Here is a 14,244-nt window from a genome sequence, read left to right as displayed (position 1 = left end):
GGAAAAAGGGGTTTCCAATTTAGCACACAATGTGCACCCACAGCGGTACACGGGTGCAGGGTTGTTTACTGGCTCAGGTGCCTTGCTGTTTTCAATAGGAGTTGCCGGGTATGGATTTTGGCTGCAGGGTCGGTCCAGGAAGACTTATGGGAGGAACCAACAGCTGGGCAGGTAAGTTGGATGGCTCGGGGACGTTGGTGCACCTTGGGTTCTCTTCTCCAGGGCGGCTGGATGCAGGGGTGTCTTTTGAGGTCAGATATCACCTTACCTGGCCACTCGTGGTGGAGGGGGGGGTTCTCAGAGTCTTGAGGTGACGTCGGGGAGTCCTGGAGGGGTCAACCCACGGTGGGCTTGGGACTCTGGAGCTCTGGGAGACTTCGCTGGGACCGGTTGGCCACTCTGACTCGACCCGTAGGCGTCGGGAGCAGTGGTGGTTCCAAGCGTCGTGTTTTGTTCTCCCCAGCAGGCTCAGAGTCTGTCTTGGGAGTTTCTTTTGAACAGAGATACTGTTCACAGGAGATCCGGTCTTTGTTGAGGCAGTCAGTCCTCCCAGGGTTTCTGGAGGTCGCTGGCTGCAGGACAAGACGACTTTTGGCGCAGGATCTCTGGAAACTGCAGACAGGCGGGTAGGGATGGGGACTGATTAGTTATTCTCTGCTGTCTTCTCTGCTGGGCGTCTTCTTTCGTCCTCCTTCGTAGGTTGCAGGAATCTGTCTTCTTGGTTCAGGGGGCATTTTAGGGGTCTCGAGGTCATAACCAATGAGCTACTGGCTTTAGGGTGACTACACCCTTGATGTGCTCAACCCACTTGGTGGAGTGGGCACAATCGTTAATCCTGATTGGAAAGTGCCTGCCATCTGCAAGATGGTGGGCACTGAAGAGTGGGCTTCACCTTGCCTCCCCCACCTGAGGGGTGGGGTTGGCAGAGGTGGGCACACCTTGGGCTGTGCTAATTTTTCCCACCTGTCTTCCCACCGAAAAGGAAGGGGGCCTGCTCCTGATAGCAGGAGAGGCTGGGGTTCGCGTTACAAAGAGGCAAGGCATTTGAAGCTACACTGTCAAATATACCTCTTCCTGGCCTCGGGGAGGTGTGACCACCTCTGCCCAGGAAAGGCTTTGATTTTGGTCTCAGGAAGCGAAGGCTCCCACCCCAGGGGTCCAGAAACATGTCTTGTGGTGGTAGGCTGGTGTGTACCAGTTAGGGAACCCACCAGAGACTGGTCGTTTTTCAGGGAGCCTCTCTAAGATGCCCTCTGAGTGCATTGCCCTTGGTACCCATGGTACCTTTTAAAAGGGACTTCCATGTAGCCAGAGAGGTGCTAATTGGGGATACAAGCTACAGTTGTGTGAAATAACCTGATTGGTAGGGCCCCAGGGCACATCAAGTCAAAGCGCATCAGTAGTCTGGCAAAAAGTGTGTGGGTGGGGGGGGGTGGGGGGGGGGGGGGGGGGGGGGGGAGTGGTTACTGCAACAGAAGCTCAGCTTCCTACAGTGGCTCACTTTCATCATGGTGGGAACAAGACATTTCTCTTGTGCTAGCTGTAGAAGCGTTAGTGATAAAGGAAATCATTCTTGTGGGGTTGCTCTAGGCTGCAGAGATGCCATGGTCACTGCAACTGCTGAAATAAACAGGTTGTAGCATATGCTACCTGGCAGCTGGAAAAGGAGGCTTTTGCTCATAATGGCTTCAGTAGAGTCTGAAACAAATCCTTTGCAGGAACTGTAAAAGATGAAAGTTGTGCAGGTGATGGCGTGCCCACATTGTTTGGCGATAGCTGCAAGCTTTTCTTTGATGATATTTCTCTACTGTAGAATGTGTTAAAGTTGAAAGCTTCTTTGTCAATGTCTCCAACATCAAAAAAATTCTCAGGTAGAATGCAGTCTGAGCAACGAGTAGTTTAATGCTGAGCCGAATGGTGACAGCGGATATTCATAATGCTTGATCGTTGAGGGCTTCCTTGACCGAGAGTTTGCGTTAATTTAACATCTGACCTTAAGACCATGAGGAGAACCCCAGAAGCTGACCGTAAATACCTGTATGCTATCAAAGTCTTTTCTTCCAAAGGCAAGCATTGTGCGTAAAGGCGCATTTTAGTAACTGTTTTACTTACCTGAAAAATTCAATATTTAAAAAAGTACTTACTTGCTATCGAAGTTCTCGGTCTCAAAATTTATATACAAATCTGATTTATTTTTCTAAATTTGTCTGTTTTATTCTTGAGTGCGTGTCTCATTTATTGCCTCTGTGAGTACAACAAATGCTTAGCATTACCCTCCGATAAGTTTACCTGCCTGCTCACACTACCATAAAAGAGAGCATTTGACATGTAATTTGTGCCTCTATTAACAAACTAGGGTTTACAGAAGCACTCTATACACAGTGTACCTCGTTTTTGTCCACTATATAAAGAGACAGCTTCCTACAAAGTATTACTCGATTTGCTGTTTAATCAATTTTTAATAAACAAGAGAAGCTCCTCACACATAGTTAAACCAAGCAAAGGACCCACTTATGGATCTTACCACCATTCTAGTGCCACAACTAATTATGCAAAACTAGATTATAAAATATCTGCCATTTACTTGGAATATCTCCCATCTTTACTTATGCAGTCTTAATAAAAAAATATCTTTAATTGGGGTTGTCAGATGTTGAATAGTCTCAGGTGGATTGCTGATATTCACTTTTGAAAGAGATCATACAATATTTGCTATTGCTTGTCACTGAGAAAGCGGACAGGCCAGGTAACCAAACTGCTCCAAACCCTCGCCACTCATAGCTAAAATATGATGGGATCGAGCTTTTTAAGCAAATGTATTACAAAAAAGAGGTTATCTATTATAACCTTTGGTAATGATCAATGTACGCCATACTTATATCAGACATTCCCAAAAATCATTCAGACTCAGCAGGACTAAACAAGCTTTACTGGTAACCAGTTAAAAGGCGTATCATATTCAAAGCTTTATGTATTGCTCACAAGGCCCTACATAGATCAGGGCCTGGAGAAATCTGAACTATGTTCCAGTGGTATGTACCTACTAGAGAACTTCGCTCGGCAAATCAAAATTTAACAGTGGTCCCCAAATTTCGTGAAGCAAGATGGGGATGTAGAACATTCTCAGTGGCCACGGCCAAGCTATCGATCTCCCTTTTATGTCATATTACCACCTTTGGAAAAGACCTGAAAACCTGGGTCTTAATGTTATAAACTTAGGTGGTGCAGATGCCCAGAAACAAGATCTTGCCATGTTTTCTCTCACCTGAACTAACTAGTCATTAATGTCTTCGGGCATTTGTGTGCTCTTACAAATCCATTTCATTCTTTAAATAAAGATATTAAAAAAGGTGTCTAGTTCACAAACGCTACTTAAAACAATAATCTTACAGCAGTAAGCAAAAATATCAAATATTTGTCATTTACTAAGCCAAATAATACTAATAAGAGACAAACAGTAATGAATGGAGATTATACATACGCTTCATTCAGAGGAACAAAAAGAAAATCTTTCTGAAAAATATCAACATGCCGCGTCCATGTTTTCACCCTTCCATGTCGTCTTTGCTGTAGTCTGAAAATTGAATATTAAAAGATACTTAGGAAATAATTCACTTTAGGTCACTCAAATGATTATTCAGTGCAACTGCTTCATCCTAGGACTTTAACATAACAGCAGAGGAAATGCATGAGGGCATTTAGTAAGCCATCTACACAAGACAAATTTACAGGCCAGTAGCCAATAAGTTACAACAATGCATATTTCAATCTTGAGGACATAGTACCTTTTATCAAATGAATCTAGTTATAATTTTATCCAATGTTTCTTTCAAGGGCTTTTTGTTGTACAAACCTTTTGCCTTATTTGATGTGTCATACATTCAATATAATCCAATCCAGTTATTAATCCCAAATCCATAGAGTAACACAGTCCAGAGAGGCAATGAGATGAAAATAAGTTAAAAGACTGGATTTCGGCGCCTTAAAAGACAGAGTTGGAAAATAACATGGATAGGACAAAGTGTTGTGAACAATTTGAAAGGTTAAACCTGGCTCCTATGAGGGGTTATCAAGAGGGTGCAGATAGAGAGGAAGATTGATCTTAGTAAGTGGGTTGGCAGGCTGTTTGGCTTGGAACACATTCAAGAACAGTTATGCCAGTTAGTGGTTGGTGCCCTGGTCTGGTGTTACACATTCACTGCATCTTCATTCACAGATAAGGAGAATCTGTTTTAATGGACTGGCTTTTCAAGAATTGCCTAAAAAGAGTATGTTGCAGAGCCCAAGGCCCTGTACGCTTATGGACATGCCCTTTTTTTTGGCTGTTTGATCTTTTGCCAAATGAATCCACAAGCTAGTCAAACCAGAAATCGAAGGTCACCTGTAGTGAGGTGCCAGTTAATAAACATACGCATCCACATTGATCTCTGCCACCTCAAGGATGGCTGTGTGTGCTTTACACTTATACTGCAGTGTCTGCTTTATGCGATCATATTTTCTCTTGTAGAAATGTATTGCTTATTCTTTTGTTTCTCAAATACCACACAGGATTCTACAAAAACTAAGTGGTAAAAGTGTCTGTCTCAACAAAGAAGATGGCTATGTAGGAAAGCAGTGCCAGGAGGGAGAATGCCTGAAAAGTAGCGAGTGTGTAGGACTTTGCAGAAGAATGCTAGGAAGGCACTAGGTTTAATGTTGACAGAAAAGTTTCCATAGCGTGGATACCTGCGAGATGCAATAGTTGTCTTAACTACTGGCACACATGCACTTAAATCTATCTAGTAGTTTGGCACTGGTCAAACATAACCTTCTGGTGGAGGCATATTGAAGCATGCGCTGCAGAAGTATAGGAGAACGTTCCAAGTTATTAATGTGAGTGCAAAACTCTGCATCTTGGAACTTTATTCTTCAATGAGCAGCCCTTGAACTGTGGGGGAGATGGGTGCTCTTTGGAAAAGAGAAACATGAGAGCTAGAAAGTGGAGAACACTGTGACTGGATGATTGGATTGGGTGTTAGACTATTGGAGACCTTGAATGTAGTCCCATGTAGTTTTAGGCCACTGCTGTTCAGATATATTTCAATGGGGACTTATGCTCTTGGTTTTAGGGACGATGTTGTTGATGTATGTGTAGCAGTGAAAGGACAGAGCTAAGTCATTCAAGAGGATCATCTTCGGGAGCTTGAGTACATTAAAGACCATGGGTGAGAGTTGAAAGTCAAAAGAGTGTGGCATGGCACTAAGATGGACTTGTAGATAGTTGAAAGGGCCTAGCTTGACTAGGTTGGGGTTAGCTTAAAATAACATGCAAGCAATAAGCCATAATTACTGGAAAGTACTATTTGAGTTTGAGGAGAATGAGGAAACTGGAGTCCACTTGTGCCAGTTTATCAGGTCTGATAAAGAAGATACTTTATTTCAATAAGAAGCTAGATTAGCACAGGTCATGAATGATGTATTCTTCTGCACAGTGTTGCCACAAGGATTACCATTACTTGTTCCCTAAATGAGAAAGCATTGTAGTTTCTCACTCTTGTGTGGTCAGAAGAATTAATAAAAAAGGTGATGGGGACGTTTTATTTAAAGCAATAAGGATGGGCCTTGAAGAAAGAGAATAGCTGATCAGAACTGTGAGGGAGTTGCAATTTTTGTGTGAGTATTAGTACAATTTTGTGGGTGTTTAGACGGGCCTCAAAATTCTGAGATGTTTGGTAAACATGAGATGAATATCTATGGCTGCGCACGTTCTGTTTATCAAACTTGAAATAGCCTAAGAACCATCTGGCAATGGCAGCATTGGCAAGCGCCTACCCCTTCTGGGCTGGCCCGAAAGCCGCAATTAAGTGGGAGACCAGATTGTCTAACCTATGTTTGTGTAATAGCTCAGCACCCTCTTTAATGCTACCATGAGCAGAAATCCTTCCATCCGACAGTAGGGCCACATTTTGCAGGTGTACTATCAAATTGAGGGTTTTGTCTAAGAAGTTGCAGTCATGATTTAGGGTATGGTAGGTAACTGCAACAAGAAAGGACGTTTGTGAATGTGCTGAGCATCATATATCCACACATTCTAAAAAAGGTGTCCATCATGGGCCTGGAGGCTGGAAAGCAGCTAGATATGCAGGCTAAAAACCCTATACAAATTAATTTAATTTAGAGTCACTGTATTTAAATGTATCTATGTAAATAGTATGATGATATGGCACAGACCATGTACCTCTTCTGGGTGACCAAATATTTACAAATGTCCAGGTCAAAACTATTATAACAGTGCATACAATTTCTTCTCAATATACACATGCACTATGCCACTTCTCAATGGTTACCTCTGATATGCTGAGGTTTTTAATCACCTGCAAATCAAGGGTCTCCTTGAGGCCCATTTAGCACCAGTTTTCAATATTTCATTAATAGAGATCAAATAGAGATCAAGTGCGTATTTATATGCCAAATGAGTATTAATGTGGCTAATTTTGATTAGTCAGTGTACTGCTCGATTTTTCCGGTCTTATTGTGTTGAAGGGTGATTTAGGTGACTTCAGTCTCTTTCCATTCAAGTCTAAGGGTTAGAGTAGTGTATAGAGCCTATTTATTAGGCACTTCGACATGATCCTGTGTTCTTCCCCATAGATCAGGGTTTGCATACATATCCTAGGGGATAGATTCGTTAGCATTAGAGGTAATCTGTTCTGTAGTGAGGGTATTTCATGGAGCCGTGCTGAATTCAGGCCTGGTAGGCCTTAAACGGGAGAGACTCCATCTTTCCTCCTGCTCTGGCAGCTTGGGATGTTTCTAGGTCATAGGCAGTGTTTTAGTTAGGAGGTGTTATTCGCTTGGAGAGAACCGGTTCAGGCCGGCCCTTATCGAAGGATTGTATTTTTCTTCACGCCGAAGACACTACATCAGGCCGGCCGGCCGGGAACGTGTCCTTGGCACGGGGAGGTACAAGAATTTGGTGGGCGGCAGGTTACGGGCTGGAATTTTCCAGGAGGAAATGCACATCTATATTAGTGAAAGTTTGAGGCAGATACTGGCACTTGCTTTTAGACCATAGGCGGCACCTGGCCGTTAGCAGTAAAGCTACTACGTATTCCAGGGAAGACAGATGACAAACTTGAAGGTGGAGAAAAACCGAGAAATAGATATTCCAAAGAGAAGAGAGTAGCCGATAAGGAAGAGGTCCCAGTGACTCGGAGAGGGAGACGGGAGTAAACCCGTGATTGTGTGACTTCCAGGCGAAGCCGAGGCGCAGACGAGAAGGGAACCTAGATGACCATTGAGTGCAGGCTACATACGACCAAGGTGATGTCAACCCCTTACTATTAGAGTATACAACTTAATCTTTCACTTTTCTTTGCAGGTTATGTGATATGTATTATGTTCCGTGAGTGTGCATGTAATAACTGAATAAAGTATTAAAGCAATATGTGCTACGTGTTCTTGTGTAAGAGGGTAACCTATTCTTCTAGTCAGCTGTGACCTGACATGAACAGATGTTAATCCTGATCAGGTAGGTGGTAACTGAATAAGGGAGAAAGGAGCACCTCGAACTGGGGAACAAGTTGTGCTCAACTAGCTGTCGTTGTGTGATCTGATATATAGTCCCGTGTTGTATGTCGTGGTAATTATAGGATGAACTCGTGCTAAGGCTGCCGTCTGGGCAGGAAGTCCTGGGTCCGTTTGGGACCGCGAGGCTGTGGCTGCCGTCTGGGCAGGAAGTCCTGGGTCCGTTTGGGACCGCGAGGCTGTGGCTGCCGTCTGGGCAGGAAGTCCTGGGTCCGTTTGGGACCGCGAGGCTGTGGCTGCCGTCTGGGCAGGAAGTCCTGGGTCCGTTTGGGACCGCGAGGCTGTGACTGCCATCTGGGCAGGAAGTCCTGGGTCCGTTTGGGTCCGCGAGGTGGTGGCTGCTGTCTGGGCAGGAAGTCCTGGGTCCGTTTGGGACCGCGAGGCTGTGACTCGTAGGTCTTGGTATATATATATAGTAGGAATTCCCTGTCCTTAGGTGGTACATATATGTGGTTATTTAGGTGTGAATAGGCCCTAGGGAGGGGGTAACGTTCTGGTTTGGGTTAGAGAGGCTCTGTTGAGCAGGTTCTATCTGATCCGAAAACCCAAGCAGAACATTTGGCGTCACGAACCGTTTACGAAACCTGTGTGCGTTGTGTTGTACTGTGTTTGCTTTCGGCGCGTGCGTGGTTTTGTTTGCGTTTTTATTTTTGTATAATTGTGTGTGTAGTTTTTTTTTTTTTCTCTTTCTCTTTCTTTCTTCTTCTTTTTCTTCTTTTTCCTTTTTCACGATGTTTTCTAGAAGGTCTAAATCTACTTTTAGGTTGCCCGTTGATATTCCCGGATGGGATTCAACGCCTTATGAAGCCTTGGCCCGTGAGTGGGCTGATTCTACTGGTTTGAGTGAGAATTGGAATTCTTCTTTGGAGCTGGCAGAGCCGGCTAATGTGATTGCTTGTTTGCAGAAGGCACCCGTATCGAAGGGTGAGGAGATTCCCATTTTGGGGCGCAGAGGTTGGATTCTTTTGTCTGCATACAGGATTCTGCATGAGAGATTGTTGAAGTTACAGATATCTCTTAAAGATGTGGAAGCGCACTTTGTTGAGATTCAGAATTCTCATACTTTGTTGCGGTGTCAAAATAAGTTGCTTGCTGATAAACTTGAGACTTACCAAACTATTGCCGAACGGGCGGCTGTGCGAATTGCTCGTTATAAATACAAGAACAGGCGCGGTCGGGTTTCGACGCGAAAGGTGCGTCTGGTCGTGGCGACAGCCGGGCTGGATTGGAATCCTGATGAATGGGATGGTAATATCTGGAACTCGACTGATTCTTGTTCCTCGGGTGAGGAGTCTGCCAAGCGCGAGTCTTCTCGCTCCCGCCATGATTGTAGGTCTGCTTCTCGCACCTTTGATGGTGCACCCCGTGATTACGCTCGTTCTTCGAGTGGGATCAATGCCTCTTACACTGATTGTCCCTCTACGAGTACTGATCGGGCTGCTTGTGATGCTCGTCCCGTGGTTTCTGCGCATCCAGTTTTCCGTCGGAAGTTGCAGCAGTCTCCCAATGCTCCGCAGGGTATTTCTTTGGACTGTTTAGAAGACTTTACTCAGCAGGAAATTAGTGATATTTTGCAGCGATTTCGGCAGCGAGCTGGTGAGTCCTTGCTCACATGGATGGTGCGCCTTTATGAACTGGGCGCTGCTGGTATTATGTTGGATAATGGCGATTGTTTAAAGTTCTGTTCCTTGAGTTTGGATTCTACTGTGCAGGATCATTTTCGTAACTATAATGGTGGTGGTCAGATTTCTTTACTCCAATTGGCGACTGAGGGTTGTAATCAAAAATATCCTACTGAATCTGACTGGCCTGTGAATGACAAGCCGTGGTATACTTTGCGTGATGCTGCTCAACGTCTCAAAGAGGAGGTGATGAAAACGGCAATTTTTCTGGGTACTGCTGACAGATTGCTTGATGGTTTGTTGACATCTTCGGTGCGGAACCGTATCATTCGATCTTCCCCTGTTGCCTATAAGCAGGTCATGATGACTTTATTGATTAATCAGACTGGTAACGTGTTATCTACGGTTTTGGAATCGGTGCGCCAACTCGGTGAGTTGGGTGAGTGGTTTAAACCTGAACGTCAGTCCCGGCCTGACACTCGTACTCCTGGTGAAAATAAACTTACTAGACGTGATATTTTTTCTGGTCTTCTGGCTGATGGTGTGCGGAGGGAGGACATTGATGGTGAGACTACCGCTCGTTTGTGGGAGTTGTTTCGCAAACGTGGCTTGGATCGAAAGGAGGGTGCCCGGCGTGTTCGGACCACTGAGTGTGATCGTGGTGGTTCTGACGGTAGCGGTGATGACGACCGCCGTGGGCGCTCTGTTCGTCGAGATGATCGACGTTCTGTACGTGATGTGTCCCCCCGTCGAGAGAGAGATAGGGAGAGAGAGGGGGAAAGAGAAAGGGGGAGAACTGACTATGTTTACAGCAGACGTAGAGATGATAGGGATCAATCCCCTGAGTTGAGGAGGAGAGAGGATCGTCACAGTTTGGTCGATCATAACCCGCAGTACAATGCAGAAGATACGAATCCGTTCCGTACTGGGAATGGATATGAACAGGAGGTACCGATACCTAAGAAGCGTGAGAGTCTTTATCCTGATTTATCCTGGTACACAGAATGCAGTAAGAATGATTAGGAAATAGGTCAAGCTCCGGTACACAGATGGGCTCACAGAGATAATAGACCCTATGTAGATATTGACATTTATTGGAGACATCGTAATATCCAAAGGGCCCGAGCATTGGTAGATACAGGAGCGGAGGCCACTCTTATTCAAGGAATATAGAAGAAGTTTACAGGTCAGCCTTTTACTATTACCGGATTAGGTGGAAAAGAAACCCCTGCAGTTCAAACTTTGCTTGAAATGAGAATAGGTAGAATTCCTAGAAAAGAGTATTCTGTACTAGTAGTGCCACTCCTAGAATTCATAATTGGGATTGATATTTTGAAAGGAATGACTTTGCACCTAGATGACGGATGTTACCAATTTGGAACAACGCATTATATATCGTCCAGACCTATACGGGTTGGTCGTTTAAGAATGCCCCCCATACAAGTTCCCCAGGCGACAAAAGTGGTTTGTCAGAAGCAGTATCGTATTCCAGGTGGTCATGAGGAGATTAGTACCACTATTCAGGAGTTGGTGGATGCAGGAGTCATAACTCCAGTTACTTCTGCTTGGAACAATCCTGTTTGGCCGGTGCGTAAGAGTGATAACTCTTGGCGCATGACCGTTGATTATCGAGAATTGAACAGACACACACCCTCTTTGACTTTTGCAGTACCGGATGTTATTACACTAATTGAGAGAATCCAAAAGCATCCAGGTACATGGTATGCGTCCATTGATATTGCTAATGCTTTTTTTTCGATTCCGATTGCCCCAGAGTGTCAGGAACAATTCAGTTTTACGTGGAACGGGCGTCAGATGACGTTTAGAAGTCTTCCCCAGGGATATGTGCATAGTCCTACGATATGTCACCGGCTGGTGGCAGAGCATTTGGCTGAGGTACCGGTTCATCCCCAGATTCAGATATGTCATTATATTGATGATGTTTTGATCCAAGGCGAAACACAAGAGGAAGTTCAGACCCAATTAGACAGAGTCATTGAGTGCCTGCGTGAGAAAGGTTGGGAAATCAACCCAGATAAATTGCAAGGTCCGTCCCAGGCTGTAAAATTTTTGGGTATTAATTGGCATGAAGGGCACCGTGAAGTGATCCCTCAGGTTAAACAGAAGATTCTTGATTTTGCAGTTCCTAGAAATAGGAAAGAAGCCCAGAGCTTCATTGGTCTGTTTGGCTTTTGGCGCCAGCATATTCCTCATTTGAGTCAAATATTGGCCCCCTTGTACCGGGTCACGCGTAAAAAGAATGCATTTGAATGGGATAAACCACAGCAAGATGCGTTTAGTCTGGCAAAAGAGGCAATTCAACATGCTCTGGATTTATGGCCTGTACGTGATGGTGACGTGGATTTGAATGTGTCTGTACAGGGCCTTTATGCAAATTGGAGTTTGTGGCAGAAACAAGGCAGGAGTAAAGTACCGTTAGGTTTTTGGACCAAAAAGTTACCTGATGCTGGTGAGCGTTACACACCCTTTGAGAAACAGTTACTTGCTTGTTATTGGGCTCTGGTGGATACCGAGCAATTGACTTTGGAACATGATATAGTTCTGCGTCCGGAAATTCCTATCATGCAGTGGGTTCTGAGTTCGCCGAAAACTCACCGAATTGGACACGCTCAAGAGGCGAGTGTGATTAAATGGAAATGGTACATACAAGACAGGGCACGTGTGGGCCCGAAAGGAGTTGCTTCTTTACATGAGCAGGTGGCGCGAGCGCCGTCGACTGAGACTGAGAGTGAATGTTCCGTACCTTTAGCACAGGAGTCTCCTGTCAAGTGGGGTAAGCCTTTTGATGATTTGTCCGCAGCGGAAAGAAACCATGTTTGGTTCACTGATGGTTCAGCGAGGTTTATAGGGATGACACGGCACTGGAAGGCGGTGTCCTATAATCCGATTACACACAAATTGTTGAGCACAACTGGCGAGGGTAAAAGCAGCCAATTCGCCGAGCTTTACGCTGTTTACCAAGTTTTGAAACAAGAGTTACCTGGTACATGTCATATTTTCACCGATTCTTGGTCTACTGCCAATGGACTGGCTGTTTGGTTGCCAACTTGGCATTCCCATAATTGGAAGTTACACTCCAAAGAATTATGGGGAAAAGAGTTATGGCAAGAGATTTGGGAGATGCTCCCACAGAGTACTGTTACAATCTTCCATGTGGATGCTCACACCCCGATAGATTCTCTTGACAAATTTTTTCATAACATTGCAGATGAGAAGTCTAAAATTGCTGAGGCAGTGGTGGACAGGCAAGATTCTGATATTGCGGGATTGGCGAAATGGGCACACCAGAAGGCAGGACATTTCGGAGAGAAGGCCACTAGCAGGTGGGCTGCTGATCGAGGAATTTATATTCCCCTAGATCTAATTAAAAATGTTATTTTACACTGCCCCGTTTGTCAGCATATCAGACAGCGTAAGGTGCCCCAAATTGTTAAAGGTCATTTACATCGCGGGAAACTGCCCGCTCAAATTTGGCAGATTGACTACATTGGTCCACTTCCCATGAGTAGGAATTGTCAATATGTTTGCACTATTGTTGATACATACAGTGGCCTGCTGGTAGCCCTTCCCTGTAAGCAAGCTACCCAATTGAATACCATTAAAACATTAGAATTGATTATGATGTACTATGGTGTGCCATTCCAAATTCAATCTGATAATGCGTCCCATTTTCGTGGAAGATTGGATCAGGAATTCTGTGCGGAAAATAATATTCAATGGATATTCCATATACCCTACTACCCACAGGCCTCGGGCCTGGTGGAGAGATTGAATGGCCTGCTAAAGGACCAGCTGCGTAAGTTAACAGATGACAAGTATAAAAATTGGCGAGACTTTTTGCCCCAAGCACTATTGATTTTGAATAATCGTCCTTTTTTAAATGCTGAATCTCCACTTATGCGTTTGTTTCCCCCGAATGTTGAGGCTATGCCTAATGAAATCAGAGAAACTGTGATGTATTGGGAAATTACTCCCGGAGCTTTGGCTCCATGTAGAGCGACCCCAGGGTCGGCAGGTTTAGACTTGCATGCTATGGATGACATTGTTATAAAAAGTAGAGATCGAGTCATCATAGAGACAGGTGTTGGTGTTCAGATACCACCTGGAAATTTCGGATTGATCGCCCCTAGATCGGGGCTGGCTGTAAAAGGCATTCAGGTGCTTGGAGGAATTATCGACAGTGATTATCAGGGAGAGATTAAGGTGCTCCTGCTGAATAGCAGTGAGGTTGACTTACTGATACATCGCACTGACCGAGTGGCTCAATTACTCATAATGCCTGTTTTCAGTGGTGTATTAATGAAAGGCACTGCTCCAACGTTGCTAACTGTACGTGGCCAGAAAGGTTTTGGCTCCACGGATAATCCTGGGGCCAGAGTTTGGGTGCAGTCGCCTAAGAATCCCCCTGAACAAGCAGAGGTCATTGCCACCGGTCAGGCCAATACCATTTTGGTTATGAGACCAGGGAAAGATAGCTGGGAAGCGGTCCCGGCTGATAAATGTTATTTACGAGAATGATTAATGCCTGTATTTGGTTCTTTTTCAGATCATTCTTTGGATTGTTGCTGCAGGATGTGTCGGAACCGGACTGTTTTCGGACTGGTACGACGAGAAAGGAGGGATCCTATCAACCCGGGATGAACTGGGAACCCGAATGTTGCGTTCCTTCACTGCATGGGATTCATCATCGAACTTCTGGACCGCACTAGCTAAGAGGGTGACTGACGCCCCTCACTTCTGTTTGACACCGATGAGATCTGTACATGACATTCTGGCGACCTGTCTGGTTGCTGTCCCCGCCTCATTGGAAACTTTAATTCATATTTTTAATGTCTCGAAGGCCCGTCCCAATATTCTCCTGGGTGATTTTGCTACCCATGTATATTGCCCCCTATGTATTGAATTGCCGAACGAGCAAACCCCCATCCAGTCCCAAATACTTACTTATAATATCACACAAGGTGATTTGTGCTTCTTTCTTACGTGTAATCCTAGTGCGATCTCTGAATGTCTGCGCCTAAAACTAAAAGGCGCC

At 44.9% G+C, this 14,244-nt stretch overlaps 1 protein-coding gene across 2 annotated transcripts in view; it reads right to left on the bottom strand.

The window, feature by feature from the left end:
- Positions 1–14,244, bottom strand: part of SENP6 (SUMO specific peptidase 6) — a 755,486-nt gene that overhangs the window by 235,858 nt on the left and 505,384 nt on the right. For both annotated transcript variants that reach the window (XM_085610971.1, XM_085610972.1), the window contains one exon: positions 3,482–3,574. In XM_085610971.1, the coding sequence (XP_085467097.1) occupies positions 3,482–3,574 (93 nt within the window). The remainder of the gene's footprint in view (positions 1–3,481; positions 3,575–14,244) is intronic.

This window comes from Triturus cristatus, chromosome 6 (genome assembly GCF_964204655.1).
Source record: "Triturus cristatus chromosome 6, aTriCri1.1, whole genome shotgun sequence".
NCBI classification, from domain to species: Eukaryota; Metazoa; Chordata; class Amphibia; order Caudata; family Salamandridae; genus Triturus; species Triturus cristatus.
This window is presented reverse-complemented; position numbering and strand designations above follow the sequence as displayed.